Source organism: Mesoplodon bidens (assembly GCF_964165515.1).
Source record: "Mesoplodon bidens genome assembly, chromosome: 17".
Taxonomy (NCBI): Eukaryota; Metazoa; Chordata; class Mammalia; order Artiodactyla; family Ziphiidae; genus Mesoplodon; species Mesoplodon bidens.
The window spans coordinates 9,948,028-9,959,068 of record NC_138174.1 but is presented as its reverse complement, the minus strand read 5'-3'; the positions used below and the strand labels follow the sequence as shown (position 1 = coordinate 9,959,068).

The 11,041-nt window shown below is 37.9% G+C and overlaps 1 protein-coding gene across 1 annotated transcript; it reads right to left on the bottom strand.

The window, feature by feature from the left end:
- Positions 1–8,493: 8,493 nt before the first annotated feature.
- Positions 8,494–9,206, bottom strand: LOC308605152 (polyadenylate-binding protein 2-like). The gene has a single exon (XM_081214870.1). It carries the CDS (start codon positions 9,180–9,182, stop codon positions 8,646–8,648), a length of 537 nt encoding a protein of 178 aa, XP_081070996.1. The 5' UTR covers positions 9,183–9,206; the 3' UTR covers positions 8,494–8,645.
- Positions 9,207–11,041: the final 1,835 nt, after the last annotated feature.

The window sequence follows — 11,041 nt, the reverse complement described above, 5'->3', positions numbered from 1 at the left end:
ACATCACAGGATTTAGAAGAGACATTTGAGTTCTTCAATTAGTATGGCACTAACTTTCTTCTTAGTCTGTTCATGTTGGGTCTTTGGTAACCTTTTGTAGTAATTAACCCATCAGAAAGAGTATAGTCATAGCTCTCATAGAGAATATAATGCAGTTAGAACTGGCATCCTGAAGCGGTGACAATTTCCTGGGTAAAATATGGGCCAAAAAATCAAATGGGAAGTAATAAACTCTATGAGTAGATCTTATCATTCCCATTTTAGTCCAGTGAGACAGCAGAGACATGGAGACTTTAAGTAACTTGCTCAGGTCACATGACAGTAAGCATGGAAATCAGGACCTGAAGTTAGTCAGCAGCCTGCTTTCACTACACAGCACTAAATAAATGGTAGTTATCATTAATGTGATGGAGAAGGGGACTCTTGTGTCTAGCTATAGGAATATGAAAAATGAAGGTCTCTCATTTTTCAGATAGATCTGGAATCAAGTATGCCTTTCTTGGTGATTTAGCAGGATAAGTTAATTAGTCTCAGTTATGGGAGGAACAGATTAGAAACACTGTCAAAAATAAATTCAATACAAATTACTCAGCCTGGGAAAATTTTCATGTGTGCTTAAATTTCTTCTTTGTGTTTTTAATGCTCCTTGAAAGTTAATTACACAAGTTTCTTTTTTGAGATACAGAACAAATCTACTACTTGAAAAATAAATGGCAAGGGCAACTTTCAGTCTATGCATGGCTTTGACCCTTTATATTTGGGATCAAAATTGATGTTACATCATTTATACCTGTTGTTGCAATTAGATATTAATAGCCAGTATTTTAAGTGTTTTTAAAAATGGATGTTTCTTTATAAACATTGTGCTTTCCTCCAAAAAATCAAATGTAATGATCTTCAATTTCTAAGTCAGTTAACTAGTGAGATACTTCTTCGCAAATGAGGAAATTAAAGAATGGCATGTTATACTTTAAAATATTTTGTAAAAATTTGAATAGTGTATGTTAAGTTTTAGAAATGTCCCTGGAATTGTTTAAATAATAGGATTATCTTTATATATTTCTGTTTTTGTGTTCTTCTAAAAAGAGCAGAATGGGTAAAAGAATTTGCTCTTTGTCTCTCCAGGTTTGGACAATCAACAACAATGACCCACCTCATTCTTTGCTGTATTTGCATAAGCATAAATATCTTATCTTAGGACTTTTTTCCTAAGCTCTCTTTATATGAAATTCGAACAAAGATTAGGAAGAGAATTTTATTATTTGGGTTCTTGCAATCCTATGTCATGGCTTGGTTGTATGTAGCAGAAAATATTCAATGATTATTATATCAGTGAAGTTCAGTATTCTAGGGCTAATACCTATACATAGCAAACTTTGAGAATAACTACAAGGATAGCATTTAAAAATTTTCTTGTCAACGTAAGAAAAACAAATGAAGAGACATTGTTTAAATAAAATGTGAACTATAAAAAATAAGTAATGGATAAAGACCCAGAAAAACGGATATTTGAAAAGTTAGAGATTATTTCCCAAAGAACTATCATGTCTCAGGAAAAATTCTTGTTCAGTTATTTTGTAGTTACAAAAATATTAAATTAAACTGTTAAACTTGTGTAGTTAAAATAATGTAGTTTTATTGTAGTCAAGGCTAAAATATTAAAGAAAAATTCCAATAAGGAACAAAACCTAATTAAGTATTTCTCTGCCCTTGTCACTTTTTTCCAAAGAATAAAACAGTTCTTTTCCTGTGGCCACTGGGGCTTCCCATTTGTAATGATTTTAATAAAACACCTCAAATGCTTGTCATTATTTAAAACTCACATCACTTGATCCTCAGAGAAGGCCAGAGGTGGAGCAAGTATTGTATTTTCTCTATTTTTACAGATTTATTATTTTATCCATTCATTTACCTGTTATGTACTAACTTAACAATAGCTAACATTAATTCACAACTTGCTATGTACCAGACACACTTTTAAGTGTTTCACACATATAAACTCCCTGCAATCTAGTGAATACAAAACATTATTTATTTCTGGTTTTAAAGGTGAGGCAACTGAAATACAAAGAAGTGAAATAATTTGTTCATAGTCACACAGCTAGTGAGTGGCACAGCCTGGCTTTGAACCCAGTACTCTAGCTCCAGAGCTGGCATTTTTTAATCATTCTTCTGCCCTCTTGGTATGGTAGCTATAAAAGTCCATTATAACTATGATCTTATGAAAGAGACAAGCAGAGAAGGGCATGGAAAAAAGTAATTGTTAATTCAACATAGATTTATTGAATACTCACTCTGTGCTAGGTGCTTGGTGGGAAATTAAACAGACCTCCTCTTTACCCTCCTAGAGCTTACAATTTAACATAGAAGCTGCTCATTAAACAAACTACAATAATAATGTGAGAGAAATGTTTTGCTAGAGGAAATATAGGAATTCACAGAAACATCTACCAGGAGTGATGAAAGGCTTCCCAGAAGCAGTGGTGATTAAGCTGAGATCTAACAAGTGAGTTGGCTTATCTACCTTGAGTCTGTCTAACCTAAATCCTTGGTTAGGCTCTTTCCACTAGACAATATAAATAGAACAGGAACAAGAGGGCTATAATATCAGATACAATATGATTTTCAAAGTGCAAGAGTCTACATACGTCTGCTAATAAATTTGAAAAACTTCATGTAATAGGCAGTGTAATAGAACATATATTGTCAGAATTCACTCAGGAGTAACTTACAAAAATGGACTATAAACCAATAGGAGAAATTTTTAAAGTTATCAAAAAAGTACCTCCCTCTAAGGGTCAAAGAGTTTTGCCTATGGGTTCTTTGAGATTTTCAAAGAATGGATAATTCTCATGCAATATAAAATTTCTACATCTTATTTATAAAGAGGCATAGTTTCCGTATTTATTTTATGAAACTAATGTCTTCTTGACACAAAAACTTAAGAGGACAAAAAATGAAAATGGGTACAAAAAGACCAAAGAAAACACCAAATCAATAAGAGTTAAAGGAACTGCTTCCCACAGCCAAGCACAGTTGATCTCAAGAATATAATGATAGTTTAATAATTATGAATCTATTACTGTAGTTCATTGATAAGTCTAGTTATTTAAAGGGCATTTGACAAATTCCAATCTTCATTATCATAAATAATCTTAAAGACTAGAAGGGTACTTTGATAATATAATACAGAAATGCATGGTTGGTTTAGCATAAGATTAATTAATGTAGTTTATAAATTAAGAGATTAAATAAGAAAAATTTGATCATCTTAATAGATGGAGAAAATACATTCAGTAAAATTCAACATCCTTTCATATAAAAAATTTTGATCAAAGAATGGAACTGCCTGATTAAGAAAAAACAAAACCCAGTACAGTCAGCATTGCAGTTAAATGGAGAAACACTGGAAGCATTCTCCTTAAAATCAGAAATAAAATAAGGATACTACCACCTCTGACTGGAGGCCGAGCCTACTTATAAGGAAAATAATAGAAAAGAATGAGGAATGGTAAAGAAACAAAGTTACCATTAGTCACCGATGTAAGAGTACAAAGACAGCCCCCCCAAAATATATAAAGTTAATCAGAAAGCTTACAAATATTTATGGAAACAACATCAATTAAGCAAAAAAATCAATTGAATTACTATATGCAAGTAACAGAATATAGAAAATGTAATTTTATGAAAGGATATTATTTGTATTATAACAGCATCAAAATTATAAAGTGCCTTAGCATATGTTCACTAAGTGCTGTAAGTGGCTGTACCTGGGCCACAGGAGCTCTACAAAACTGCTGGGTTGAGTGGTCAATTCCTTCCTGCAGTTTCAGCCCCATTTCCTTGCCTCCACAGGTGTCTGTCTTCAGTAGGGCTAAAAGGAGCCCAAGCCTGTTAACCAGCTGAACAAAGGCTATGATGGAACAGACCCTTGCTGAGATTTAGACTGGAGAGGTTGGGGAAGTGGGGCTGGTCCAGGATACAAAGAGAAATATGGGGGAAGAGAGAAGTTACTGAGAAGAATCAAGAGATCTTAGCATTCTCATTTGCTATGTGATCCTTCTCAAGCAACTTGTTCTCTTTAGGAATTCTTTTATAAAATTCAACCAACAGGACCCCCCTCACAGCTACTGAGAAGAAAAAAAATGAGGGAATACATGTGAAAGTATCATACACAGGATGTTGTGCTTAACATTCTGTCATCAAATGTTAGTTTTTCCTAAATAAGATACAGTCCGTAACTTCCCAAAGAAAAAGAGGCTGTGTTACAATAGCAGCTACAGTAGTACTGAAGGGGCTTTCATGTAGTAGGCAGCATCCTATTGAAACAGCTGCTAGCATCATCTTCACTTTACAAATGAACCCACAGTGGGTGTTCTTCTAGGCACCTGTCAAACTGTCTACACCAGCCAGCAGAAATGGACATTAGCAGTAGTCAGAAGAGTATAGTATTCATTGGTCAACTCACTGGCCCACTCATTGTATTGCCAGCACCACTGACTGCCTGTCCAACATAGTCTAATTTGCCACTGTTTCTCCTCCAGTTTAATAACTTTCATACCTTTTAAAATCACTGTGCATTTGAATTAAGCCAAGACCCTGTTAGATCCTTCATGGTCTTTTTTCAAGGGCAGAATATGTACACACTCTTCTAGGTCCTTCAAACCCTTCTCAGACATTTTTGAATTAGTAAATTTCTGTTCAAAAGATCAAATCAGGAGATTCTCCCCAAAATGTAAATATGTAAAACTCATTAATGTAGTGCCTGTTATCACACCATATCATCAGTATTCTCATCATGATATTTATTTCTTTTCCCCATAGTGGAATTTCTGTAAGCATCAAGAGTAAGAAAACTATAATTTCCAAGCAGAACATACGAAGTTTCTGCTCAGACTTGACATGTTCCTTTGTACTCACATTCCATTGGCCAAATATCCCAAGCACAAAGAAGTGTTCAGTAGAAGTCAGAAGGTATTGTTTTATAGGTGATTAAATTTAGATTTGAGGAAATTAAGTCCAAGGTTATATAGCTAGTATTTGGCAGTGCTAGATTTACACGTAAGGCTGTATATTGTAGATGTTTTATTTCCCACCCCAAAGAACAACCTGATGAGCAATGACTGAATTTTTAGATAAATGAAAAATTCACATTTCCAACCTTTCCTTCTGAAAACCTTGGTCCTTTTTTCAGAAGGAATAAACCAGGACAGAACACTGCAGCATAGGCTTCTAGGTAACTTACATAAGGAACTTGGACATAGAGGGACGTGGCAGACTTCCAAGTGATGGGAAGAATTAGTGAAAACAATGACTTCAATAAGAATTTAACATTTTGGAAGAAGAACTTTTACTGTATTTGAAAAGTTTAGCATTCTCTTTATGCTAACATCTTTACTCATTTTACTTCTACAGCTAATCTTCAGAAATAAAATTTTATAATTTGTTCCCTACTATTACAAAATATATAAATTGAGATCTTAAAGCTTAAAAGAATATTGTGGCTTTGAATGAGCCACCTCTTATTTCAAGTTTTTAGATACCTTTGGTTTTGCTTTTTTAAAAGTTTTAAAATATGCCAATATAGTACTATATTTTACCTTGGTAGTATAAAATTACTTTTAGTTTATAAATCTATATTTACAAGTTCACAGGCTTTACTAGGGCTGATCTTACTGAGCCTAAGTATAAATGTCTTTGGAAACATTATTGCTATTTAGGAATATTCTCACATTTTATGTTAACTTTCAAAACCATTCAGGTTTTTGAAAAATGTATTTTTATTGAGTAATTCACTTGAATTACTGCCTGAGAATAATTCTTTGTACATGAAAAAACTCATTTAAAATTTTTTTTCTACAGAATTCTATAAACCTGAAGAGTAATCTTTTAGAAAAATCATCAGAAGGAAGGAATTTGTGGAAATAAAACTGGAAACATTCAGAATCTTGATGGTGTGCTAAACCAGATGTCAACTGGAGCTCGACCAAAAACTAAAGTAAGTAGTCTTCTTACAGAATATTCTGGGTGGAGGGCCATGCCCCACTCATACAGTGAAGAGGGTGCCATATTTACATGTTCTCTATTACTTTTTGTGTTTTAAGTTAAACATTAAGGTTGACCTGTTTTTTATTATAACATGATTTGTAATGAAAAACATATATAGTTAATATTTATAAAATTGGAAAAAACGCATTCTGTGATTTTAAGATAAAATTGATAGTCCACTGTGATAAGTAGAGTCATAGCAGTAGATCATATGTGCTTCAATTAATTTCTTAATTATTAGTGAAAATTCCTGCTGCAGTTGAAGATCTCCTTGAACTATTATTATAAAAGTCTTCTCTATTAGGATAGTATGCATCTCAGTGATCAGGGTTCCAGAAAAGAGGCCGATTCCCTCTTGGGGAATACAACTGTAAAACATCAGTTATAAACATTAAATACACTTTGTTTAAATAATTGTCTTTGCTCTACCAAGCTAACTAATGCCCAGGAATTTTGTTGTTGTTGTGTTTGGTATATTTTTAATGAGGAAAAATTGACCAGCCTTTCTTATAGATATTTTACAACTTTTAATATTCATAACTTTTTTCCAAATTTCTAATTTTTTTTCACATTTTTTATTTGAATCCAAAAGTATTTGATACATCTTCATAAATTCTTACCAGTGTTGGATATAGAGGGATATTAGTAATAATGTGCAAGATTTTATAGAGTTACTTACGGTTTTTGATTTTATGATTCCCTGGCTGCTTTACAATGTAAAAGAGTAATAATAATCTTGCAAGTAAATATGAAGGGAAAATATTATGTGCCTTCCTGACAGGAAACAACAGAAACTTTGTAAATTACCTCAAAAGAGATCATTTAAGAGATTACTTACAAAAGTCTGGGCAGCTTTAAGAGAAACTAACCACTGTTGAGGAGGGTCTTTGGCCTTTGAAGAGGAATACAGCCACAGCCAGACTCCAGCTTGACAAAGGATAGGCAGAGGGAGAAAACACCCCTCTCTCTCCCTCCCGGCTTCCATCCTTTTTGTTTATTAGCTGAGCTCATCAGGAAGTCAGGAGGGAAGGGCACTCACTTCATGTGTTCTTGAGCAACTGTGCCCCCAAAGGAAGATGGAAAAGAGCAGAGAGGAGTTTCAGAGGGTCAAGTAGAAAATATTCAGCACACATTAAATTGAAAATTGTCAGCTACCATTATTAAATATGTAATATGTTCCAGGCACAGTGCTAAGCTCTTCACACACATTGCCTATTTAATCCATACGACAACCCTACAACATAGGCATTGTTACCTCCATTTTTTAAAAAGAAATCTGATTTTCACAACAACATCATAAGTTAGTGGGCTAGGTATTACTGTTATCTTTCTTTTACACATGAGCAAACCAAGGCCCAGGAAATTTAAGTAACTTGACCAAAGGGGCAAAACCAACACTTGGGTCTGAGTCTTCATGCTCTTTATCATTATGCTATATCATTCATTGCCTTGGGAATTTTGTAATGCCTTTGGAAAAAATGCATATTACTAAGTGAAAGAAGCCAATCCAAAAAGGCTTCATACTGTACAATTTCAACTACATGACATTCTGGAATGGGCACAACTATGGAGAGTGTAAAAAGATCAGTGGTTGCCAGGAGTTAGAGAGGAGGGAGGGGTGAATAGGTGCAGCACAGAGGATCTTTAGGGCAGTGAAACTATTCTATATGATACTATAATGGTGGATACATGTCATTATACATTTGTCAAGATCCATGAAATTACAGCAAGAGTGAACCCTAAGGTAAACTGCGGACTTTAGGTAATTACGATGTGTCAGTGTAGGTTCATCAGTTGTAATAAATGTACCACTCTGGGAAGGGAGACTGTGTACGTGTGTGGGGTCTGTCAGTAAGTATATGGGAAATCTCTGTACTTCCGACTCAGTTTTCCTGTGAACCTAAAACTGCTTGAAAAAATAAAGTGTACTTTTTTTTTTTTTTTTTTTTGTTTCTTTTTGCGGTATGCGGGCCTCTCACTGTTGTGGCCTCTCCCGTTGCGGAGCACAGGCTCCGGACGCGCAGGCCCAGCGGCCATGGCTTACGGGCCCAGCCGCTCCGCGGCATATGGGATCCTCCCAGACCGGGGCACGAACCCGTATCCCCTGCATCGGCAGGCGGACTCTCAACCACTGCGCCACCAGGGAGGCCCTAAAGTGTACTTTTTAAAAGACAATTATTTTTAACTAAAAAAAGAAAAGAAAAATACAGCACATCTTAATTATATTTACTGTGATCCACATTTTGTTTCTTTTTGGTGGAGAATGACTGATGGATAACATCAAACTTAAGGCTTTCTTCTTAGAGTGTTTCTCAGCCCAAGAAGAAAGCGTTTATTACAAATCTATTGATTTTCTTTTTTTAAGATTAACAATGAAAGTTAAAAAGGAGAAAGACATCATCTTTAATGTGATGCTATAATCCATTGGCTATTGCCTCTTAAGGGAATGTAATTTATTAAAGAGGCATTGGGGACCCATCTTAGCTGATTTTCTTTCTTTTTTTTTCATCTTCTGTTTTTTTTTTTTTTTTTTTAATTCTTTTTTTTTCTTCTTTCCTCTTTTTTTCCTCTCTCTCCTCCTAATACACACTTTTTTTTTAGTAAGGGGAATACCATGATGTCACTCTAGCCTGGCCCCTGTAGACAGGACCCCAGGGCCTGCTGTTAAAACCACTGTAGAATCGAGAGCGGGAACTGTTGTAATTGGTGGTCCGGGCACGGTATCGGGCTCGTGGGAAACCCTGGTCTGTTGTGCTGATAGCTGGTTTGTTGGTTCGTTTTGGGATCACCTTGATTTGTCTTCCTCTAAATAGGGACTCATCTAAGGCCAAGGAAGTCCTCACTGGCTCTTTGTCTGAGACCTCTATATATGCAAACCCTTTGGGATAACCACTAAATTTGTCACATAGTATAGTAACATGGTTGACTGAACCACAGCCATGAAAGTGTGCTTCCAGCTCTTCTGCTGTTGCACCATAGTCCACATGGTCAACATAGATGGAACGGACATCAGCCTCCATCTTCTTCTCAGTGGACATGATCACTGGGCCAGCATTGCCTGCAGGTGGACTCATATTCATTTTCTTCTCTACCTCGTTCTGTAGCTCCTTTAGCTTCTCAGCTTCTTCCTCCATCTCCCTGACTTGAGCGTTGATCGCTTCCAGCTCCGGGTCCTCAATGGCGCCGTTCCCCGGGTCACCCTCGACCAGTCCTGGCTCCTCCTCCTCCTCCGGGCTGCCGTGGGCTCACGAGCCAGGCCCAGGGCCCAGAGCTCCCGGGGGTGGGCACGGGGCCGGGGCGGCTCCTCTTCGGGCTCGGGCTCCACCAGCAGCTCCTCAGCTCCAAGCCGTTCCCGTAGTCTCCTGCGCCCCGCGGGGCCCCATTCCCGCCTCCCCACTGGCCCCGGGCACAAGATGGCGCCGCCTCCCCGGGCCGGAGCCCGACCGCCTGCAGCCCCTGCTCCTGCTGCCGCCGCCGCCACCGCCATCACCCTTAGCTGATTTTCTGAAGTTTCTTTTTACTTTTATTCTGGTTACTTTGTTTTTACAGTAAGCTCTTAATTATCCTGGAGCAGGTAATTTATTTCCATTAGCTCATTTAGGGTAAGGACCGGATAACTTTATTAAGTAAGAAATTTGGGACTATTTCATATTTTGGTCCATTCAGAACAATATTATAATCTGAGTCCTCAGCCAATTCACAGGGTGTGGAGAGGAGGAATACATAGCCTCAGATATTAATACTGGGATTTATATTGCCTCTGAGGTTTTATGTTTTTACCACCAATATGTGCCATGGGCATTCCTTCCAAGTCACATATGAACAGGCAGCATGCAAGCAGGGGTCAGTTTGGCAGAAGAACTTTTTTTGCTGTTCTATCTGTGAATCTTTCAGTAGATGAACAATGGTTTCTGAAAGCTTTCCCTGCTGTTTTCCTTTTCTAGGGAATACTTTCTTTCTTTCTTTTTTTTTTTTTTTTTGCGGTATGCGGGCCTCTCACTGTTGTGGCCTCTCCCGTTGCGGAGCACAGGCTCCGGATGCGCAGGCTCAGCGGCCATGGCTCACGGGCCCAGCCGCTCCGCGGCATGTGGGATCCTCCCGGACCGGGGCACGAACCCGTGTCCCCTGCATCGGCAGGCGGACTCTCAACCACTGCGCCACCAGGGAAGCCCTCTAGGGAATACTTTCTAAAGAGCCAACTCACTTCTATTTCCTCTGAATATGTCATGAACTCAGAGGTCCCATAATAGAGGAAGTTTGCCATTAGTTAGATTTCTTCCAAGATAGGAGACAGGGGCTTCCCTGGTGGCACAGTGGTTGAGAATCCGCCTGCCAATGCAGGGGACACGGGTTCGAGCCCTGGTCTGGGAAGATCCCACATGCTGCGGAGCAACTAAGCCTGTGCTCCATAACTACTGAGCCTGCGCGTCCGGAGCCCGTGCTCTGCAACAAGAGAGGCCGTGACAGTGAGAGGCACGCGCACCGCGATGAAGAGTGGCCCCCGCTCGCCACAACTAGAGAAAGCCCTGGTACAGAAACAAAGACCCAACACAGCCAAAAAATAAATAAATAAATTTATAAAAAAAAAAAAAAGATAGGATACAAATCCTTCCACACAGATTTATGTCAGCCTGATGTACATTCATTCATCTGACTTACTGTCATTTTCATATTTTCTCAGGCTAGGCTGCAAAACCCAGTTTCACTCATAAAGATGTGCAGAATTCACTGCCCTGTGTAACATGTCTGAGGAATGTGTACTCATTTCTGAATGTAACCCTGGCTGCCAAATACTGAGAGCAAGGCCTCCGCCAGCCCTAGGCAGGTTTCCCATGGGGCTAGTGCTGTGCAGAGGATGGAGGATCAAGGTGTCTAACCCTTTATTGCTTGTCAAGACTTCTATATACTTTTAGTAGAACATTTCCAAAGTTTGGAATATAGCCAAACTTGTTCTTCTCTCTTAAACTCACATTCATTGTCACCATGTCCTCTC